We start from the raw sequence: 24121 nt of genomic DNA, 5'->3' as shown, positions 1-24121 counted from the left end.
AATGGCGTTCCGCCGTGGCACTGAGGGGCTCGGCCGCAGAGCCCTTGAGGCCGCAGGCGGCAGCGGTGGGGCCGGTCCCCTTCAGTTGTCACAGGGCTGATGGGAATGTGCGCCCTGTGCCCCGGTGGGTAACACTGAGATGCCCCAAAGGGTTAAAGAGGTATGGATGTGGCCATTCCCGGCTGTTTGCTACGGCTGGACCAACTCCTCGGCCTCAGAAATACGTCATCTAAAAGCAGAACATCTCTAGGAGCTTTTTATCGTGATACCATTCAACAAAAAGGCTTAGAAATAGATCATAAAATGGACACGCACATACCTGTGAAAACGCCATTTTATAGTTGGAATATGACTGAACAGAAGCCAGTAATAAAAACTAATTTTGCCTTTAACATGGATTTGAGGCCCAACGTGATTGGAAATTCATCCCAAAACCAAAGTTAATGTCAGACAAAGGACTGAACAAATTAAGACCCTGATCTGGGACGAAAACAAAGGTGCATCTAAATAATGGGTATTTCATTCTGCGGGTATGAAGTGGGCACCCTGTTTAAACCAGTTATTCCCACTGAACTATTGGCTATGCCTTCTGCTTCAAAATGCAACTGAAATTCACAACGTGGTAATTGGTTTTCTCATTCAAACGAAGCACTAAGTCCAGGGATGGCTACACAAGTCTAAATATATCATACCAAGCTTAAGCACTGCTTTATGTATCTTCTGGAGGATGTAAGAACATTCAGCGCTTAGCATTTGCAGTTGTTAGGTATTTGGAGTTAAATATTAAGCCTTTTAGGCTAAACAGAAGAAGAATGTCAGGGAGAGAGCGTCTAATATTTAACTTTGAACAGAAGGTGTCCAGGGATCATCTGGTTTCATCAAGGCATGTTGAGATACGCGATTCTTTCACTCTAATCTACCCTCTTTAACCCAAGAAGGCGCAGCGATGCTCTGTATGCCAAGTGCAGGCGCGCTGTTCCTTAGGGGAAGGGACTCTTCAGAGTCACTCCTGAAGAGCAGACGGACTCTTTCAGAAAGACAGCAACGAGAAAAATCCTTTAGTCTTCGGGGGAATTTTCAAGATAAGCTAAAAGCAGGGATGATGAATAGCATGCTATAAAGCAGAAGTGATGAATTCAAAGAAGAAAAAAGCCCTACCGTTTGAAAGGAAGGAACTTTTTTAAAGTCTTGATAGCTAGTACACTGTGTAAGTGTTTGCCCTGTACTCATCAGTGTAGCATCTCCCTGTTCATGACCAAAGGCCTAAAAACCTGTTCTTAGGAATTATTTTTCTTTCCCAAACATATTTCTGAAGGGCAATAATCAGCAGTGACTGATACTTACATGGTATTTTTCATCCGATGATCCTAATTTGCTTTACTGGCCAATTTTAAAGGTACGGATCAGTAACATTTTGTTCCGTTTGTGGCCGGCAGATCTTTGAACATTGCAGAATGGGAAATCAATGCAAAAATCATCTGACAATACAAGAGGGAAATTAGGAGACCAAGTCAGTTCATTTCCATATCGGCATACTCAGAATGTCAGCTAACAGATAAAGCATTTCTGGAGGATTCGTAGAAACAAACAGAAGGGCCTGGGTTTCTCTGGGAACTGTTCAAATTCTTTTCTGCGTGGACTGCAAATTAAAGGGAAAAACAGCAGGTCTATTTTGTATCCAGCTCCTGAAGAAGGTCACATAACTGAACTTTTCTCTTTAAGCTTCTATTCTTAGTGTGAACTTTCACTGACTTCTCTATTGGTGCCTTGTTTGTTTGTAATTTAGTAAATTGTACTACATGTAGGAAATGGACTTCATGGCAATAAAACTGAAGCCCCTGAAAAGAATACTCACAAAGAGTCGAGACCTGAAAAAACAGTACATTTCCTGTGCACCATATCAACCATCCTGCAACAAGGCGGTGAGGTCCAGACTGCGTGAATAGGAAATGACAAGCCTAGAATTACTAATAATGATGAAAGGAGATCAGGCTATTCCATAGGGACTACGCATATGTAAAGGTATAACTCTAGCCAACACAATAAACCTTCAAAGCACGAAATGTTAATGTTGAGCAGGGAAGTAACCTAATAAAGGAAGATGCCTTCCACATCCCAGACAAAGCATATTAGAGAGCTTGGATTTAAGTCTGAATGTTCCACCTTAGTCACTGCAATTATCTGTTAAGTATGACGCTTAGAATCCAGATCCCAGCTCTGGTTTTGACTTCTTCAACCCTCTGTATTTAAACTTCTTCCCAGTTCTGCGTTACCTGGACCAAGTAACTGTTTTGGGAAATAGCTGAGCCTTTTGGTATGAAGCCAGGCTGTAATAACTAGTTTAGAGGAAAACGAGTTGGATATAGAAGTCAGGACCACACAGTGTAATCTGTACAGAAAGCAGTTCTTGTGTGCTTCTGTGTTGAAACCCTGTGTTGCACAGATAACATCTCAGAGCTAAAACTCGGTTTTGATAATACTGGTCCACACACTCTGTGCTGCAAGACTGTTCCCGAGAGTTCCCGTAAAACCCCACAATAGCACCCTGGCATTAGTCAGAAGCACCCTGGAGATTGAATTTAAGAGCCAAATATCTAGAGTTCAGGCTAAAATTGGGAAAGACCCAAGAAAAGATTTAAACAAACAAACAAAGTCTTTCTACTGTAACCCAAGATAGGAGCAAAGGCTGAACAGCATCACGTATCAGAGCTAGTTGGCAGGACTGTAGGCAGCATTTGTCTTTCCTTCCTAAGTTAGTAGTATGTAGATATACTCCCTCTGAAACACCTAGCTTCTTACAAACCCTGCTACTGTCATGCGAATCATGTTTCCAGACACTTTCTTTTGCTGTCATTCCTATAAACGGGTCACACAGAGTTCCCCAAAGCAGCTAAATAAATGAGTAACTTGTGTCCCTGATGCAATAACTGTCTCAGATCACCCATGGGGTCATGTTGCTGTTATTAACACCTATCAAGGGATTTAGGTGGACGTGGATCCAGACATGTCCTGGAAAGCCACATGATATTGATGCTCTAAACTTGCTTTCTAGATGCTGCAACACCCTTTAAAATTACCTTCTACACTGTCCTTTTCCAGTGGCCACAAAATAATGTACTGAATTGTACTGCAGAATAGATCACTGAAACAGATTTTTACATTGCTTCATCTCAAATACAGATTCCCTTGCTTCATATGGAGTTATAAAACAATTATTTCAGAACATACCTCATTCAAAACATTTTAAGTGTAAGAGACAGTGAAGAGTAATTAGCATAATAAAAGCTGTAAGAGAGGAGACAGGTCTGAAATATAGGGGGAAGATACAACACTAGCTTCATGCTACTTAATACACAGCTAAAAGAAGGAAGACAGTAAACTTCCTTTCTGTCCTGCTTTGGTTTATGCATTGAGACAAGTGAGCTTTAAGGGTGCTGTGATGAAGGAAAACCAACATTCTCAGTTTTAAAGTCACTCTTTGTACCATGACCTCTTGCTAATAACACTTAACTTTGGTGGGATTTGGGGGGGTTGGTTTTGGGTTTGGTTTTTTTTTTTCTCAGTTTTAGAAATGGGTCTGTACATAAACTTAAGCCAAAACAAAGTTGAGGATTTTGATAGGGACAGAAAATTCTGGTCTGCGTTTAGATTCCCTGCCTTTCCCACAGACTCTGCAAAAGCCACAGGTACAATCACCTATAGAGTAGGAGAGCCAAATTATAAACCTCATATACTTGGCTTTGTGTCATCTGCTCTTGGCTTCCTGCCGTTCTGAAGGCTGGGTGAGGGGAAGTGGCTGAAAACTGAGGAAGTTTATTGTTGACAACACGTTTTGTGTGCTCTCAGGCATGCCTGGGACCAACGCAGTCCCTAACCAGCCCCAGGTCTGGGGAGTGAAATGTAAGTTTTCAGTCACCTTCCCCTCCCTCCTCACCTCCCTCTCTCCCACAGGAAAAGCCCAGCTCACAGTTTTCAAAGAGTTAATGTACCTTTGGAAGAGTCCTGCTGTTGTTAGCACTACTGTCTTTGTAGCTAGCAACATCGTCCTTGCTTGCTTCAGCTAAACCACACCTGAAAAATTAACTTTAAACTAGAAGAGATTCAGAAATTGACCACTTCTGTCAATTAAAAACTTCATTCTTCCCTGGAATATGGCTATCATCTCCCTGGTGAACAGGAAGTGCATTGAAGAAGTAATGAACACTCATAAAACACATTTAATGATCTAACATTTAAGAGCAGCGTTCTTGTTCATTACTGTAGCTTTCTGCTAAATTACCACCAACAGGATTGCTCATGGGCTCAAAAGGTCAGTGTTATTTTTGCTGTTGAAATGGTGGAGTCTGGGAAACAACTGTGTGTAAATTGCTGATAAACTGGAACAAAGACAGAAGAGAAAAACACTGAACATATAAGAATGCAAGTAAACCAGCAGGAAAGGAGGGGAGGGGAAGAATCTCACGGACAGTTTATTAAAAGAACAAAAGAATAAAATCTGGCGCATTTGTTTTCCACGGGTTCAGGAAGCCCGGTCTTTAAGCACCTACTATAAATAGAGTGTTCTAATTCTTCATCAAAGCGGGTAGTAGTCTATACCAAAATGAATGAATTTTAGGTATAATCTGGGAAGAGGAAGATGTCCCTCCCCTTGTAGTAGAAGAAAGATCTTTTGTTTCAATCCTTGTACAAATTAGATATTTCAAAGTGTAAGAGCTGAAGAGATGAGGCAGAGTCTGGAACATGATGTTTCTATACTGCCAGATTCCTGGCAAGAATATTGTTAGAGGATGGAATTAGCAGACATCTAATTTAGGATTGAATAATCTGGTTTAGAGAAAGATGGTCTTGAAACCATCTTTCATGGCTAACTTCAAAATACTCAAGGAGTTCCCATCTGAGTGTAGGCTCTTTGTGAATTCTATAAACTTTGAAGAATTATTTGATAGGGTTGATAGGGATATCATATAGAAAGAAATGGGAATTTATTTGAAATTCTGAAAAGAACAATTTTCAGTCATTTAGCCCTCTATAAAGGATTTGAGTGTAAAGTAATCCCAAAAAGCTACCTCAGAGCCATCCAAGTTAAAAACAAATGCAGGATATAGGAGCCTTACATTGCCCCTAAGAAAAAAAAAAAAAAAGGGGGAAAAAAAAATCACTGAAAAAGTATTTCATGCAGAAACTGTAAATTGTTTCAGGTGAGCTTATTAGATGGCCCAAACCCCGTTATCATATAGGTGAGGCAGCTTTGGCAAACAGCTTGGCCAGTAACAAAGTAGTATTAAATGATTCAATACACCACTGTGACTCTCAATTGTATGGATTTGGGTTTGATGTTATTCAAAGCAACTCAACAAGGAGCTTGAAGAGGTTTGTTTCTTCAGCCTGCCCACTGAGTGGAATGCCTCATGGGTAACTTTTAGGGTAGGCACTGAATATTCTTCAGGCAGGTCAAAGCCTGCACACAGCAGTCAATAAAGGGCTACATTAATCTTTAGTTTCACACTTGGCAGCACAAAAGGAATACCAACGTCCACTAACAGTCAACGTCTTGCATTTCTGGGAAGGCATTCAAGCTGTGAAGCAAGAAATTATAATAAAGCCTGTCCCTCACAAAGGATGAGACCACTACCACTAGGATTCTTACGGAAAACCTGTTAGATCTCTATGTACAGGCACTGTCAAAAAAGGACCTCCAGTGCAAATTGCATGGACTGGCCCAAAGACAGAACATATTAAAATGCTTCCCCGTTAGTTTCTCACCATAGATATTCAACTCATGGCTCCCACAGACCAGAAGTAACTAGGGCTGCAGTGTGGTTTGGGTAGCAGGGAAGGGAAGAAAAAACGGAGCATCTGTGGGATCACTCTGCTGCAACATGATGTGGGAGCACAGTTTTGTCCTAAGAAGTGGGCAAGGGGGCTTCAGCCCTTCAGTTGAATTTGTCCAATGAGCTGATGCATACCCCCAGATACTCGGGAACTCAGTCTCTCAAGATTTCAGGCATTCAGGGGTTTTATATATGGGGACTTACATTGACACCCAGCCTCAAAATTTCTACCTCAAAAGAATTTAATCTGATTTAGAATTTATTGCTGAGTAACATACTCTTATTCCAAAGTGAAAATATCCATACAAGGTGCTAACCAGAAGTAATACTTCACTTGAAGTGTAGGCTCCACTGCAATCCAAATCAGTCATCCACTGTAAACAAGCCTTTTTCAGAGAAGTGGGAAGATGACAAAGCATGACATCTTTTAAGGTCTGCTCATGGAAGGAACACAGGCCTCATCGGCACATTTGTGTAGCGAACACCAATATCTCTGGCTCACAGCAACATGTGAAACTGGGCAGACAGTTGCAGTCTGGCAAACAAACAGTAGTAACCTAAGCTTGACACGATAAATGATGGTTATTGAACTAGTGTCTCCATGAAAAAGCTAGATGCTGGCAAAAGGGCATGAGGAAGACAAAACAGAAGTTTAATTAACTTAACAGGAAAGCAAAAATCTCCTAGATAAAAGGAAAAGAGCAATTTCTGAGCCAAGTATTTAAAGGGTTCTCAGACCTTCCCAGGCCAAAGAGCGTGTGTAATGCTGACTTCCTTCCAGCTCTGTCTGTGCCAAAAATAACTCGTCAATGGACTATATCTCATTCGTGCACCTTTTACCAAAGCCATTCTTGCAAAAGAAAGTGATACTTGCTGCTGACATGCTGTTGGCAAATGAGGAGAAAGGAAGATGCATTTATGAAGAGTGTAACACATTCCACTATCCTTCTGCTTGAGCACATAGAAGAGCTTGCTGACTTGTAATGGCATGAGCTAAAGACTTTTAAACGAGAGAGAAAGAGCGCGCATGTGCCAGGGCAAGAGTGGATCCGCAGTGATCACGGGGAGAAGGGGAGGATTGATTAGCCTCTTCACAATCTTAGGTATCTTCAGCATCTTTCAAAGGCTCGTTAGCAGTTTACATTGCTGATACAGTCTTTTGTGTCTTCTTGTTCCTAGCCACAGCAGAGTGAACCTGGAATCATCTCCTATGGTTGTCACACAACATACTGAAATCTGGCGAGTCGGGTTGTAAACACAGAACAGGCTTGCATGTTGCCTGAAGACACAATACATAACTCTTGACCTGAGAGAGGCACTGAAGGAATCATATTACCTATACGGTTATGCTGTGGTTTGCATCATGTGCGCCAGTTCAGGATCTGAGCTTTAATTTAGAAAAAAAGTACATTTCTATCTTTCACAGTTTCAAAGAAAATAATTCACATGTGAATAGAATGAAGCAGCTGAAATAGCATCTGCTGAAGTCTGCAGAGAGCCTGAAATCAAAGCTCTGAGAAGAGTAATTACCTTCCACCCAGGTATCTCACTGGGCTCCAAAACCCAAACACTAGCTTTATGAAGGGAAAAAAAGAGACAGAAATAAGAAGTCCGTGTTAACCATTTCATCGCTGGACAGCAGTCTGCAGAGACTGGAATTTAAATTAGTTGGACAGAGATGAAAAGACAAGATGGATTAGAAACACAAAGGCAGCAGTAAGAAAGAAGGGAAGAGATTGTGGAGAACCTACTGGTGGAAATAATTTTTCTGCTGAGAAATAGTTACCATACCAATAATTTCTGAGGAAATTTCTAACAGTAACTGTAGGAGGGTTTTTGTTTGGTTTGGGGGATTTTTCTGTTTACCAACTAGACTCCATACTGGCCCTTTGGTCCAACCTGACAGTGCAGAGTTCTGTGGGTCCAGAGGAGGAGACAATAATAAATTTATAGCCCCAGCTATCACTAAGGATGGAATGTAGTCCTTTCCAGGAATGAGTGAGACACTCCTCCCACAGCCAAAGAGAGGGGCTTTTAGCTTTTTTCTTTTACACACAAGTCATCCTCCTGCCCCCCTGCATGCATATAGTCATTTCCTGAAACATTTCAAATTTGTTTTCCTTAGGTTATTTGTGTCTACAGCCACCAGCTGGTCTGTTTCAAAACTGATATGTTCAACATATTATTCCATTATCCTATTAGGTTGAACATGTCCTTCCTCCCTTGAGAGCTGTTAAAGTATCAGTCTTACAGAAAAGAGACAGCTTTAGTCCCACTGTCACCTCCTTTCTCCTTCTGAGTAACACACTATCCTCAGTGATCGTATGGCATATTGCTGACTTTTTAGCCTATCTTGATATTTTGTGTTCATACATGCAAGAAATGATACCTGGCCATTTAATACCCAGCTCTCTCGCTGAACAAGCCACACAGATATCACGTGGCTGAAAAAAGCTCTGAAGGCTTGAAAGAGACAGTGCCTGATTCTTTTTTTCAAATGACAATTTCCTATATTGTATTACAGGACTCTCTAATTTGAAAAGATCACTTCTCCTCCATCAAGATACCAGTCATATTTCCAAAACTGCTCTCTTGATCGTAAAAGGTCTTGGAAAACATCACCAATTCAGGTCAACGACATTTAAACTGAGCAAATGGTCACCTTTGGTTTTCCTCTGCAGGCTCCTCATGCCCCTGGGAATGGGAGAGCAGAAATTCCTGGCTGGTTTCCCTGACCCTAAGGACTGAACATTCCTTGCTTGAGGAGCCTTCCCAACCCCTGCAGCAACTATAACCAAGGCAGCTTGTATCAGCAAAGATTATTCAAAAGATACCATTTAAAGTTGGTTGGGGTGGAAGGCACTGGGAGAGAAGAGAGAGGGAGAGAGAGAAAGCACCACTGATGGGGATGGAGGCAACCAACACACAAACAAATGAGCCTCCATCAAAGATATGTAAGATCTCCTGGGGGAATACTTAACAAAATCACTGGCAACAATATAAGCACTAGCTATTGCTTCTTTCCAAGAAGCAACTCCGGGTGAGAAAGACCCTGAGAAGAGGACCCTTCTCCTTTTTACACCCCAGAAAGAAATGTTTTTGAAACAATATGTAGCCCCCTTTCACTTTCATGCCTGGGGATTTCCACTTATCTCATGGCCTACATTTTCACAGGATCTCAGAAATAACTGGTGATGGAACAAACATTCCCATAGTCATGTGAAATGGAGGGAACCGTGACACACGCTCCCTGGACAGATCACCTGCAAGACATGGTCCACCCACAGATGTAAAAAGGAGGAAAGCGGTGAATGAGTGAGTGTTGCAGGGCTGTGTGATGGATAAGTAGGGCATGCACGGATAAAGAGCTGGGGTAGCACGTTGTCCCATAAACTGCTGGCCCAGAGCCTCCTTACCAAATCAAATCTCTAACTGATCAGATAAGCTATTCATGGCACTTGCTGACAATAAAGGAGCTTTTTTTTTTTTCCTTTATCAGTGAAAGCAGAAAAAAAGGCACTGCTTGGCAAAAGGCAATACTATAGCACATCTTCCCCCAACACAAATTCTACTTGATTTGGTCTCCAGAGCAAAAGGGAGCCTGCAAAGGCTTACTTACCTTTTACGTCTTTTGTTCCACAATGGGAAGCAGTCACAAGCATGTCACTCTCAAACGTGTTGATGCTCGGATCGTGCTTTTGTCAAGAAAGTTCAGACCAGGTGATCCTTGAGGTCCCTTCCAACCTGGTATTCTATGACTCTATGATTCAGTTCCTCCTGGTCCGGCATAATGACAGCCACCAGCATCAGCTCAGTTCCAGGAACTGAATAAAATAAAATAATCATAAAAAGCCTCCATCAACCCAGGCTGTGCCCTAGGAAGCTCCTCTCGCACAGCCTTCTCCTCCTGTGTTAATCACAAAAATCAGTGAAGAGCACATATACACTTTCCTACCCATCCATCTTCCCCTCCTCACCCTGACTCAGCAGAGCATTATCAGGCACTTCAAGCAGAGGTGAAGATGTGTGAGTAGGGTCCATATGGCTCCTTCAAGAGGCACCAAAATTTGTAATCTTCCCAGGAAGACTGTGTTCATCTCTATTACTGCTGCATCCCCTCCAGCAATAGTTTTTTTATGATCCTGTAACACAAGGGTTGTAGGTTTTTGTTGAGAGGTGTGCAGTGGCAGGTGAAAATTAACAAACATGCACCTAAAACAGAGAAAGTTAATAAATAAACTGATATTAGGGCAGAATGGTAGGGGTTAATATCAGTAGTTCCCATTGATAGTGTCTGGTGGATCATCATTACAGATGATGGCAAAGGGAGTTTAAAGATGTTTATGCTGAGAAGCAGCCACTGTGAGCAGCGGTTCCCGACACGGGAGAGCAGCAGTGATACTGTTATTGTGGGATGGGACAGTTGGAGGATGCCAGAGTGACTCTTACATGTGCTGTGACTCAGACTATACCCAGTCTCTTTTCTAATACACAGGGGTACCATTTTTCATTTCTTTCTCACTGGATTGCTTTTGTCACCATAAATCCAGATGTTCAGGCTTTGGGAGGGAAGAATCAATTATACCAAAGGGCTGCTCAGCACTACAACACAACATCAACTTAGGCTGTGGTCCTGATGAATTGCGACACTTACGAGATTCACTTCGACTTGGATTCAGCATACAAAAATATGATACACTGACAATCACATCTGCTGCTCCATGCTTCTCTGTTCACGTTATGTGCTTTATTTCATGTTAACTATTACAGGTCTTCAAAGCTTCCTTCTAACATTGTGTAATTTTCCACCCTAAGTATGCCCACTTTAGAAACTGTTACCAAACTAGCTGGGAAGCTTTGTGTACACAAAGCTGTATTTTTTTGGTGTGGAAGTTCTCCCCAAGGCTAGAAGCAAAACCTTAGTGGAAGGATTCCTCACTTCTTACAGGTACAAAGAACCATTCTCTAGTCACGTTGAAGTGCAAGATCTTGAATTACCAGTCCTAGAAGAATGCTTGCTTACACCACAGTGATTTAGCAAAATGATGCAATAAAAAGGTGAGAGAAGCAGCAACACAAAAATACCCATCGATTGACCACAGTTTCAAAATGCTAGCGCCCAGACCCTGGAGCCACAGATTGCTGGACAGAGGCTGGGAACAGCAGTAAGAATTGCCTGCAAATGGTATTCCTAATGCGTGTGCAATTTAACCCAGCTATCATGAAGATGGATGGATGTAGCATGCACGTGTATTGCTGCCTGAACCAAACAATGGCTAAAATTAGGCAGAGGGAAAGATGACATATAGCAATTTGCAAATAATTAGTATGCCTGTAGCCTTTCCTCACCTTTCCATCTCCTTATGCATTAGACAAAATATTCATGTCCCAGGCAATAACCCTTCCCAGGTTAGACCTCTGCATCCCATTCTTTCCTCTTGCCTCTAATTTGCCACCGATTCAGCTTCCCTCACTCAGGTATGTTTGACCTATAAGTATGTTCTCACTTACTTTCATACACTCAAACAAAACTTCTAAAATGACTACCATTTTGTCTCTCAGCTGCCTGCTTAAAATTCACAGCTTCCATATGGTCTGGATGAACTCAGACACACGATCAAATTGGTGCTTGTTGTTTCTGTTACTCCTTTGTCTTATTTGTATGTCTAATTATTTTTTTTATACTCTATTCTTTTTTAGTTTGTTCAATGTGTACAGCTGCTAGGAAAGTAAGGGCCAAACTTAACATCAAAATAAATATTTAAGAAAATCTTTTCCCTTCTTAAATGCAGAGAGCTGAATTTAACCCATAGAAAATGTCTCTTTGATGGTCCAGCATCAGCCAGACACAGGAAGCACCGAGGCGGCTATTCTTGGGCCTTTACGGAGAACTGGAACACAGTGATTTCTATTCATGCTATGGACTGCTCTGCCACATCACCTCGCTGTCTGATCCTTGGCAAACAACAGAGGGAAGCATTGAAAACCACCTAATGCCCAGCCTCTTAGGATGACTTACCTTGTTTAACAATAAGCCCTTTGCATTTATTGAGCCTCCGTGTCTTGTGCACGCTGGGACACGTTAGCAGTTGAACTGAGGTGAAGAAAAATAGCACTTTTATGAGTTGTCAGGCCAGCGAACAGTCAGAGCGAGAAAGTCTTGTTGCTCCTGACCAGAGTTGCTCACCCTTCAGGGGCACCTAACTGAAATACCATAACAAAGGATCAATTATGTTACAGCTGAGAAACACAGGAATGTCTTCCTGAGCACAATTCCAAAATGCGGTCTGCATAGAGAGCGAGCTGGGGGAAAAAAAAACAAAAACAGAAAGGAAGCAAGCAAAGGGGAAGACCCTCCAAAAGAAGGAGTCCTCACAAACATGAGGTGAGAGGCCATACTGAGCTGTCCAAAGCAAAGAGAAGAGTTGCCACCCAGCTTGCTGCAAGCCCTCTGTCCAGTTCAACTAGTCAGAATGTTTTCAGGTTACAGCAGAACAAATAAGGACCTGGGCTAATAACCTTAATAAGCCCAACATTCAGAGTAGTTTAGAGGTACTTTCGCCTCTAATGTGGTTGCCCCATTCCCACCTGACTTCTTAGCACCTCCCTAAGGGCCTTAGTCTTGATGCTGTGTCAAGTAGTGTTACCTTGTGGAGGAGTGTCCTGGTGAAGACAACTGAGTCTCCATCATTGTCTCTTTTTAGAGTGGGGAAACCTGCCTGAAGTAAATTCCCAGAGAAGTCAACAGAAGAAGCTGCTTTACAGACCCAAGTGTTCTACCCAAAATTGAGCAGGATTTTATTTCTTCTGGCCTCCCACAGGGTGACGCAGCACAGGTGTTACCTAATCAGGGTAGACCTCTGGCATGAGTGTCCCCCAGTCTAGTCCATCCTCTGCTGAACAGCAAAACTGGCACGTCAATCCCTTCTCAGTGGTGTATTATGCTGGGTCCAAACCTGAATTCACCTTCACACACAGGCTGTGACCACAGGGTGACCACAGTAGCCAGAAGAGCTACTCACAGGATGCTGTAAGATGCACTGCACCTTGCATATCAACACCAATAATTGCATTTGATATGGGTCCTTTACAGAGTCATCTATAGGCTGAACAGCTTCCAATGTCATCTCCACCCTGGCAGAACATTTAATCGGAGTGGGGACCGAATTAGGTGGGAACCAGAAAGCCCACAGACAGCAGAGGGAGCTCTCCCTGCTCCCTGTCCTCCAGCTCAAGCATCCTGTCAGAGTTTGACAACAAAAAATAAAAGCAAAAATGACCCTCAGTGATCAAAACACACATTTAGTCCAGATTCTGGTTTGTATCTAGAGTTTCACTGGGGATGTGGAGATGGAAGCGAGGTCTGGACTGGACTGCACTCCTGGAGCCACCAGTTTTGGTCTCACCTTCCCTGCTGCGCTGCTGGAAATCGCCAAGAAGGCTCCCTCCCACCTCTGCTCCATGACAGCTTCCAACTGTCGGATGTGGGGTCAACAGTGAGCTCCCCCGTGAAGTGCAGAGACCACTTGGGAGAGTCACAAGAGACAAGACAGCTATTTTGTGAGCTGAATCCCATCAAGTTAGTGAGTGCAACATTTCTGTAAATACCTAAGGAGCTAAAGAAAGAAACAGTCAGGGGTGAAATGTCAAGTTTGTGCTATTGAAATGCAATGCAGATGCTTTCTAGTCTGCTTACTGGCACATCACCAGTGGTTTGGTGTCTGCAGTTCTGACAACCCAGGGTTTCCAGATCTGTGAGGAAAACCCAAGTCCCCAGGTTCCAGAAGTTACCTTTTCCCCACCATGTGCTTCCCAAGTTAGAGGGACAGCAATTGCTTCTACTCTGCAAATCCAACTTGCTCAGAAAAAAACCAGGCCCTGTAGACAGCCCTTTTCTGCTTCCCCAGCAAGCAGAAGGAAATGCTGTAAATAAGTGGAAAGGCTCGATGCCGCTGCTATTTCCTGACTCCTGGCACCAAATGAGAGCACAGGGGTCTGCGATCAAGGAGAATATTCCCAAAGAGAAACTATCATAGAAGGAGTGAGGCTGGAAGCCTTCCCTCCACTTGAACAACAGTGCTGTCTGCTCTTTGGGCTAAAGCAACCTGCTTATGTCTAGGAAAAGTGCATGCACTGAAGATTTAAGGTGTGGTAGCACCTGGAAATCTAGGATGAAGCCATCTTCTGAGCACTCAGACAGTCAGGGTGACTTTTGGGATCAAGGAGCTGTTGAGACTGGCAGGTGCCGATGGGATGGACACAGCTGCGCCAGTGAGCAGCGGGAAGGGAGTGTGGACAGGGTGTCTGCCGGGGGTCTGGGACACACGGGAAAATGGCACGGGGCAGGTGTGGGGGCTGCCGCCGCATGGGGAACCTGTCGGCAAGGTCCAATAAATGCTTTAAAGCTGGTGGCGGAGAAGACCTTTTAAGATGCAATTCTTAGGGGAAAGGTAAGAAGGAAGAGGGCAGGAAGGCAAAGGTTACAAAGTTTTTACTTCTCTGAGGCTGAAAATACAAATGCAGAAAGAATAGGCACGGATTGGAAAGCAGACCTGCCAAGGCAGCAGATGTAGGCAGAGTGCTGGGAGAGTCCAGGCCCAGGACTGTAGGTACCACTGCTGTGATTCCAGCCCGAGCCTTAGGAGCAAGAAGCCCAGATTCTTCCCCCATCTCTTGCCATGGGCCCCTCTATCATATCAGTGCCATAACAGCACTATCTCAAGTTCATGGCACAAGCGCCTACAAACTGTGAAGATTTTCTGCGTCAAAGACTCCACTGATACAAAGAAAAAGGCAATGTCTGAGTCAAAAAGTGAGACTACCTCAGCAGCACTTGAGAAGTGCAAAGCACAAAGAGCAGCGCGGAATCAACCGAAAGAGCAGTCATCTCCACAGCTGTCATCTGCAGCCTCTTGGAAATTTCTCATCAAAAGGGCCCTTCCTGCCTGCACACCACCTCTCCCCCCAGCTTCTCAGACCTAGTTTCTCCCAACGGTGCTATTCTTTGCTCCTGCTTTCCTTCTTGTTCCTGTACGGCTTCCTCAAAGAAATAGCAGGGAATCAGCTAGTATATCTCGGGGTGCTTGTGCAGAGAGACACGGCCAGCCTCAGTGCCTCTCCCTCATACACAGCAGCACGCAGCTTTTCAGGAAGCAGGAAAATATAGAGCAGAGGGGAAGAAACCAGCAAAGAAACAAAAAACAAAACCAAAAAAGCAGCAGAACGTATGCATGAGATTAAATGGAAAAAATACCCCCAAAAAGCGAGGGGGAGAGGAAGAGTGCAGCCACCTTCAAAACACAGCACAGGTAGAAAGTGGGGTGACAGGGAGTGTAGATAGGCACAACAAACCTCAGGATTTACGGGAACAAAGGGGTTTTCTTCTACCCCTCCCATTATCTCTGCCAGCAGTCCTGCTGTTTTCCCCCCACCCACCCATGCAAATTTACCTTCCATTACCTCAGGAACATTCATTACAGGAAGATGCCCCAAGTGTATCAAATTAGTGCCTCACAAAAGCTCATGCAGGAAACATCTATGTGATCCTGATTCAGTTAGCAGGAGGGGATGGAGTGGGGATGCCAACTGAGAAGCGGGTTTTATGCAAACAAAGGTCTCGGGGCTGATGGGCCGACAGTGCTCTGCAGGCACAGTGCAGAGGGACCACATCCTGCCTGCTCCCTTCTGAGTTCTGACGTAGCCTCACCGTCCTTTCATGTGCTAAAATAATTCTGTTTTAGAGTTGAAAAAATTCTAAGCCTAGATGGAAAGTGCTGGGATGAACAACTGGGCCAGGAGGTATCTACAGGGGATATCCCATTTTCATCTACATGAGAGACCAAGGACAATGAGCCTCAGATGCCTTTGGAGTGTGTTTTAACCTCAGAGCTTTGGTATGAACTTACGGCATTGGAACAAGCAGCCCAAGCACTTGGAGCAACTTGGATCATGCCACTCCAAAATGTTCCCTTGTAGCTGGAGTTGGGAAAAGGGGGGATTTCCATGTGCAATACACGGAGGGCTTGACTGCTGCAAAATCTACCAATTAGTTGAAACTGTGCCCATGACTCACTGGTGCACATCTTCAGCATGTTTCCTTACGTGCACTACAGAGATCTCATCCAGAGGACACGGCCACAGACTGATACCTCTGCTTCTTGAGGCAAGATCTAACAGCAGAGGCTGGGAACATGGTGTGTTCACAGAAATGCCCCATTCTCCTGCTTGTGTTGTCCCAGGGAAATGGGATGTAACATGCTGCCAACAGCTGTGAGCAAACAAGATTGTCCACACGGCAGCTGTAAGGCAATGGGACTGAAGAGAGATAAATTCCTGTCTCTGACAATAGCTAATGGGCTCCAGGCAGACTGGCAGCTGCAAAGCACCCAGTTCTCTGCTCTGATTCAGCTGACCAGGCACCTCTGGGACTGTACTTTGAGCTGGTGAAGAAAAGAGGCAGAACAAGTCTGCTTCAATCTATTTTTATACTGCAGATCCATCTGCTCCTCTCCACAGCTGGCAGGGCCTGGAGCTCAGCTTAGATCCTCCCAACAAAAGCCTCTTTATGAGGCATGGGAATCCCCCATCACTATCAACACCATTTGGATTGGATTGCTCAGGCAGAGGCTATTTTGGGCACCACAGGTGGCTTCTCCATCTTACTGAGCACAGGGATGGAGCTAGCAGATGCCTCACCACAACACCTCCCAGCCATCCCTTCGGGGATAAACTCTGAGCAACGTGGAGGCTCTGATAAGCCCACAGGATCCGGGGAATGGGACACAAAGCAGAGGCCAAGAGGAGAGTTCAGGGAATGGGTTTCACAGGTGAGACAGAGCAGAGTTTCCATCAACACAGAGACCCTCAGAACTGCTTTTGAGACAGTAAAACAACCAGGTGGAGCAGAGCTAACTAGTCTCTGCCCTGAACACTAATTCACCCCAAATCTAGATGCAAGATCTTCATTCCATAGCCCCTGTACCCTAGAGAGCAACTGCTACTCTGTCTGGGCAAAGCAGAAACCTCCTTTTTTCTCTTTTCCTCTCTATCTAGGCAGTAACCTTCCTTTGTGTTAGGGCTTGACATCTGCTTGCTCCTGTTAAGAGAGAGCTCCAAGCTCCATGCTTCCCCTCAACGCGCTCGCAACAGAAAGCTCTCCCAGCCTCTCCTTTCTCTGTTATCTTATTGCATGGATGTTATTTCCTGTGTTTATTTTCCTTGTCTGGCTAGCTGGCCTGGAGGGTCTCACCTGCTGGAAAACTGCCATTACTTCTCCATCTGCAACACTGACCAAGGATTAGCAAAAAAAAATAGCCTGAGGTCATTTCTAGTTTCCTTAGGATGCCTGACTACCAGCAGAGGCCAAAGGCCACAGATGCTGAGAGAGAGCAGGTTCCTGTGCGTCTTACCTGGAAGCTGATATCAGCAGATGCACCTCTTTAGGAAGCAGAACAGGGACACATGTTTTACAGCACTGGGATTTATCCGGCGTAGAGAGAACACAGCCACCTGGAAAACACCAAATACATGGCTACGTGCAGAAGGACCTCCCTTCAGAGACGGCGAACGTGTCTGTGCAGCAGACAGAGCTCAGTCGCTTCCAAGACCTGATTGACACGCAGGCTCCAGCGCTCAGCGTCATCCACATGTCACTGACATCCTGACCCCAGGATGCTGCCTCGTGCTTTTGACGGGAAGAAAGCATTAAACTCTCCCTGGGAGGATCACATGTCACAGTGCTTCCAGATCAAGCGCTGATCAAAAGATCGTCCTGCAAGGGAATCAGAGATGGTTATTAGCATGCAGAGAGCATACCTCTCCCTCCAGCCGCACGGTGAAAATCTACAGGAACCTTGTTTGCTACAGTTCTTTGGAAAGTTCAGGTAGTGCTGAACCACAGAAAGGGACAGACAGCCCCTGCACCTTGGATAAAAGTCTCGTGCTGCCCGGGTCTGGCATACGGCAGGAAAGGAGGGATCACCTGCAAATGCAGAACTTAGGATGAGCGGGAACTTGCTTGGGAAGCAAGCGCTCAGACGAAATGAGCTATAAAGGTTTCTGATTAAAAGCCTTGGTTCCCAAGCATTGGCTCAGTCCATAAGGAATAGGGGATCTTGGATTTAATTTAGTTGCAGATGAATGTTACATGGGTTAGTTCTGCAGACTGGAAGGCCTCAGTGCAAGTTAGGGATATTACTGTATATTTCCTCTGGAAGGAAATCAAAATGCTATTTCTCATGAATTCAGAAAGGACGCAGCTGTAGAATAAGCAGCTGACTCTCAGCTTTAGTTGTGGCATTGAGTTACCAATGGTGAGAGAAAAGACTATTTCTGTTTTTCTAATGCAACCTTTAGCATTTTCATCCTTCTGGAATTAGAGGATGATCTTGAGGAGGGTCTGGGATTTTTTGTCTCCACCCTATTCTGTTAGTGCTTTTGGCATGAATATAAAGAAAGGCAGGAAACACTTGGAATACTGGACTGCTCCCAAATAGCAGGCACCTCAGAAACGAGGCAGCAGCCAGTCCTTTACTTTAAGGTGTCGAGTGCTCACGTAGCACAGCACCCTGCTGCCAGTGCTGTGGTTTCTCCTCTTGAGACTCTGCCTTTGAATCAGCCGTAATCTTTGTGAATTAACTGCAGCTCTCCCCCGGTGGCCTCTCTGCGACTGGGAATGCAAACATTAGCCCTCTTCTCCCCAGTGTCTCTTGCCTCTGCAGAATAACTTCACAATCTGATGTGTTACCATCACAGAACATCTTCAGTTTAGCAGCACATCATTCCCAGTTGTCTGCAAAGGACCCCTGTATATCACAGCCCCTGCTGTCAGGGCTAGCTCAGAAACCCCAACTGTGATTGCTCACAGTCATGGTTAACAGAGGCGATGGTACGGCAGGGATTCACCCTGCAGCAGGCAAGTCTCAGAGTTACCATTCCTGTCACCTGCAAAATTGGCCAGATCCTCTGGATGATGGAATTGTTTAATAACCCAAGATCCAGCGTGCATGGTGGGGCTGCTCAGAACACGCTAATGCAGGAAGCAATACTGTTCAATGCCAACTTAAATGCCTGATGGGTTACACAGTAACGTGAAAGGATGGGAGTCCTCTTTGCCCCATCATTCACACCTCTGCAAGCCACGTTCTTTCTCTGCAAGACATTTCTTTTCTTTTTATGGCCCAGTGGTAAAAGGCTATATCAGCATGGATTCAAAATGACCTTCGTCCAGCCTGGATCAGCATGGTCAGAGATGCCGGGTCCAGTGCACCTGCCCTGCAGAAGGCTTCAGCATCTGCCACTGTTCAGGCCTTCAGCACACCTCCAAAATAGGAACTTGGCAAACAAAGCTAACAGAGTGCATTGCTAAGCAGAACATTCTGCCGAGTCCCAACACCAGGACTGCATGTTATAGAGCACTTGCCAATTCCTGAGTCAACTTTATTTATTATACACTAGAAAGGTCATGACGAATCTCAAAAGATAAAATCTGTGTCTGTCAAGCCGCCTTCCTTATTTTCATTGGCCCAGACCCTCACGTTCCACACCAACAATAACAGGACATAGGTTCAAGAGGCACCATGAGTGCAGCTTACCCTGAGATGGCCCAGGCTTGTTTTGCATTCTTCTTAGAACTGATCCAGGCTGCTCAATTCCTTTTTTAGGAATTTTTTTTTTTTTTTTCCTGGATGCAGTCACCACACCGCACAAGAGGCTTACATCCCTGGGAACCCCAAAGCACAGGCACAAGGTTTCACAGCCCAGATAATGCCAAATGCCCAAACGATGCAGCTGCAAGTTCTCCAGCAACATGAAGTATCCAACTGGGATACGCTTAACTCCCATTTAGAAGTAATATCCTGGACTAATACCAGCCCAAAAGACATCCCCATGACCTCATCAACAGCTGAGGCAGCAAGATAGCCCATGCACATGGATTTTCTTCACTATCATTATGAGTTGTTATCTAATCTCCTTGCCTTAGGTAAGGCAAAACATCAGAGCTGCCTGGGGCTCTGGGTAAATCCTTAGCAAACAAAGCCTAAGCATTTTCACCTCTGGTGCTGTCAGTGTCCAAGCTAGCAGGTTTAAAGACTGCCCTGGGCTCTGTAGAAGTTGGAGTCACCTCTCTGGATTGCAGCTGGACACTCCCAAAACCCACAGTCCCAGGTTTGGAGTTCAGTACAACAGGCTCAGACCACACAGTATGGATCTGCACTCCAAATAACCTCATCTTTACACAGTTTATTCTGAACCTGCAGATTGAAAGCTCTTTTCCCAGTCCTCTCCTTTCACTTGCTGAAAAATCACCATGCTACTCAGACCTACAGACCTAGACTTGGCTTAGATTGTTTTCTTTGACACATTGCAAGGACTCCGGTTCTTGAAATGATTTTCCGATTTTCTGAGATCTGGGTAGTACTTTCCTATCACACTGCAGGATCGCAGCAGTGAATACTGTGGTCACACAGCAGAGAAATGATACTGCTTGTAAGAGTGGTGCATCTTACAGTCAAACACCCTCAAAAAGTCCCATCCACTGGGTCATTTCTGAGGAAACCTCTCCAATATTCAGAAGGGAAATCTCACATGGTGATTCTCACTCCTCACTTGGTCACTTTGATCAAATGTGAGACAGTGGGAATCTTTCCTGTGAAAATAAATTGTGAGGTCCACAGGGCTTCAGAAAAGGTGCTCAGAGCTTTTAACTCCCCAAAACTTCTTCAAACACATGATGGTCAAGAGCACAGCAGGCACTTGTATGCACTATTCTTAGCAGCAAAGGTTTCCTGTTTGGGGGCAGAAGTGACAAGGAAGATCCTGCTGCTTTAAATACTGTGAAAAGCTTTTTAGCCAAAAAACATTATCCACCCATTAGCAGGGAAAACACCATCCTCCATGGCCCCATCCTACTTCACCAGAAATGTCATCGGTTCCCGAGTGCTGCAGTAAATGTTACACTATTGAGCTATATTATCCTCAGACAGCTCTTAGTCTACAGCAAAAGCCCTGCAAAGTCCAGTTTCTCTGGGTGACTAAGCCAAGATGTGGATCTCTGAGCACAGATTTCCAGATCAGGCCAATTGTGTTGTTAAACTGGGAGCTCTCTCTGTTCTTTCAAGTACTTGCTTTCTTCCCGGGGCCAGGTACTGCCATTGTTCCCCGGGCTCTTGCAGATGCCCATTGTTCCCACGAGCTCCTGGCCTTTGATGCTGCAGAACAAAACGCACAGTGTTTGTGAAAGGAGGGAAAAATCAAAAAGCGTTTCAATTACACAGTTGGTTGAACAGCTCGGGCACAGCTGGCCACCAAGCACCAGGGTGCCGGCACCTCTCCACAAACCGGGGCCTTCAGAGAGCCTTCTACCCCAGCTGCAAAGTGAACCAAAGGGGGAATGATCAGTAGCTGATGGTTATCTGGTGAACTTCCATTTCATCACTTCCCAAGTCCAAATGCTCCTGGATTGTCCAGACTTTCACTAACCTCCTCACACACACATTTAGTAGCTGCAGCTGGAAAAAGCTGGAAATTTTTCCTGCTTCGTCCTGTCAGCATTGCTCGGAATTGGCCCGAGAGACACCACAGTAACATCTAGATTCACTGCCTCCATCTCCAGACTAATTTGGCTGACGTCAGGCTGGGGCTAGCTCAGCCTGAGCGGCATTGCCAGAACAGGACAGAGGTCTGAAATTGCAATGGTCTTACAAGAAGGTCTGAGGTGCACTGGCAGGGTCATGAGGAAGGAGAACCAGCAGGCTGGGATGCTCCAGTCACAGCTAGAAAAATTTCATGGTCCAGGTGTGGACCCTTCTGGTCCTGCTATGTAACACACTGTTTCTGACACTGTGGTGGCTTGGGGAAATAGAGTGCTCTACCTTGTGTTCAGTACGCAGCTATAAACGTTTTCTCTTATTGCCAAGATGACAGATCTCAGGAAGTCAAAGATGTGAGGGGTCTTCTAGTCCATCTGGGTCTGTCACCTTCGTCCTTGCGAAAGAGTAGGCAACGCCAGGGAGAGAGCTCTCCGGAAGGATCAGTCTATGGAAAAAGCTAATAAAATAATAAGAAAACACTTGCACAAAAAAGGGCCGGCCAGCCGGAACTTCCTGGGACAAAGGCACTCACACTCTCTTTTACAAATATATTTTATTATTTTAATGCTTATTAAGAAATGTAACCAAGACAGACTCAGCAGCACCAGCGGCTCCTCACTGCCCAGCAGTCTGATGACTTCACAGATATGAAAACTTCACAGATTAAAAAAAAAAACCAAAACAAAAAAACAACCAAACTTTGGTCAACACACTTTAAATACATTTGCATGCACAGATTCTCCCACCCCCTTCCCTCCCCTCCCCTCCCACTGGTAACTGACAAACAGAGGGAAAACAACAACTATATTCATAAAACATTGAAATTAAAAGAGTAATTGTTTTATAGTGACAGTGTGTGCAGCAGGGTGTTCATAGTGTCTTGGTGTGCAGAGCACAGAGACAACCGCTCCACAGGACAGCGGCAGGAACACCAGCTCCTGAGACAGAGCGGGGGAAGCAAAGGATGTTCTCAGATCTACAGTTCCAGTCTTGATTTCAACACATCCTTGTGTGAACAGTCCCAGCAGACAAATAAGACAGGGAGTTACACACAACACTGCCCCAGTTTAGGGATTCTCAGTCTGTCAGGGTTAGTGACCTCTCATGCAAATGAGGAACTGGTGTGACTGTAGTTACTCTTGATGTGTTTTACTGCAAAGAAGGCCAAAAGCTCAGGGCTAGAAAGAAAAAACCCTCTGGTACGACTCAGTGGAGTTTGATGCCCAAAACAAATTGGGAGAGAACTAACTATTAGGCATCTAAACTTAGCAAACACTGCGAGAGAGTATTCTAGTTTTAATGCACCACAGCACTGTTACAGCATGCTCGTCCTTCCCACAGAACGTGGCCGGGTTGGTTTTTTATTGGGTAGGGCTCGTGTTCGTGAAGCAGAAGGGCTTTTGTTACACCCAGACACGCTCATGAAACGAGACAATGCATCCTGAAAAGGAGATAATCCATAAGAACCATCTCTACTTCAGTCACACATAGACCACACAGAAGTCAACCCTCCGCACACGTCAGGCAAGGCTGACCCTCTGGCTCCCTCAGGAGAGCTGTAAGACCGTACACCCTTTCCATCAGCGAGTCCAATCTTGGGCTCATGCCAGCACATTTCTGCTCCCCCGAAATCCCCCCAAGCACCTACCCTACAAACCTTCCTTCACCACCAAGATTTGCCATCTAAGCCTAACCCTCCAGTCTGCTCCCACACCTTAGAGACTTTTCTATATCCACCAGCATCTCCTGGAGCCTCTTTTCAAAGAATGATCAAAGATTCAGACTACTGCATGTAAGTCCCAAGTCCATCTGCACAATAAGCTTCCTGGTACAAACTGGGATCAGTGGCAAGCCCCTTCTGTCTACAGTAACCCCAACTGTCCCACCACGCTTCTCTGTTCAAGAGCTGCAGTTCAAGCTTGCACAGAGCTTTGAAATATTACTGATCCAAAAGAAACTCTGCAGGACAATGCTGTAAGAGTGTGTACTTACACACCAAAAAAAGCCCTATCGAGGAGAGAGCCCCAAGAACTCTTGATAAAATTACTCCTGGCAACTGAACAAACTTTACTTTCTCCAAAACTCTATAAAGCAAATAAACCCTGGAGCCTAAGAGTCTCCAGGGAATGGTGAAATTCATGGAATGCCCTCGCACCAAACGAAGCACCACATCTCTCTATGGGTCTTGAGCCATTTTTAGCAAGATATTCTAGTTCAATGAAATTAGTCTCTTCTTACCCCAGCTCTTACTCTCTGAACCCACTGCACTTTGGATTCCCAAGGAGGTCTTCTCCAGCCTCTCCTGATGGTCACCTCCTTCTTCCCTTTGTCTTGGTACCACCATTGTTTATTCAGAACAGCTATATTTCATCAGCTAAACATTCTCCAGCTGGAAGGAAAATGGGGATATGAGTGGGGAGGTTAGGAAAAGATTAGTCAGCTTTCACTTTTCTAGCGATCCCTGCCCTGTGCAGTTTGGAAGAAAGGTACTTTTCTCAAGAGCAGAGAGTGCTGCCAAGAGAAAGAAAGAGCACACTTGATGGGACCCTCTTAAAGCGGCTTTTTTTTTTTTTTAAATAAAAAATAAAATAAAAAGAAAGCCTTGAAATTATGATCCCAAGGAAACAAGAAATAAGGATTCCAAAATTCTGCTCAAAAGGCTCATGCTGGCCCCAACAACTGCTTCGGAAACATCTTCTG

At 44.7% G+C, this 24121-nt stretch overlaps 1 protein-coding gene across 1 annotated transcript in view; it reads right to left on the bottom strand.

The window, feature by feature from the left end:
• The window catches only part of UPB1 (ureidopropionase, beta), a 40978-nt gene extending 17213 nt beyond the window's left edge, over positions 1–23765 (bottom strand). Inside the window, exon 1 of the mRNA XM_009893223.1 lies at positions 23660–23765. Coding sequence (XP_009891525.1) covers positions 23660–23765 — 106 coding nt within the window. The remainder of the gene's footprint in view (positions 1–23659) is intronic.
• Between the last annotated feature and the right edge of the window lie 356 nt (positions 23766–24121).

The sequence above is a fragment of the Charadrius vociferus genome, unplaced genomic scaffold, assembly GCF_000708025.1.
Source record: "Charadrius vociferus isolate BGI_N301 unplaced genomic scaffold, ASM70802v2 scaffold999, whole genome shotgun sequence".
In the NCBI taxonomy this organism is placed as follows: domain Eukaryota; kingdom Metazoa; phylum Chordata; class Aves; order Charadriiformes; family Charadriidae; genus Charadrius; species Charadrius vociferus.
The sequence above is the reverse complement of the archived record's forward strand: the minus strand, read 5'-3'. Positions and strand labels throughout refer to the sequence as shown.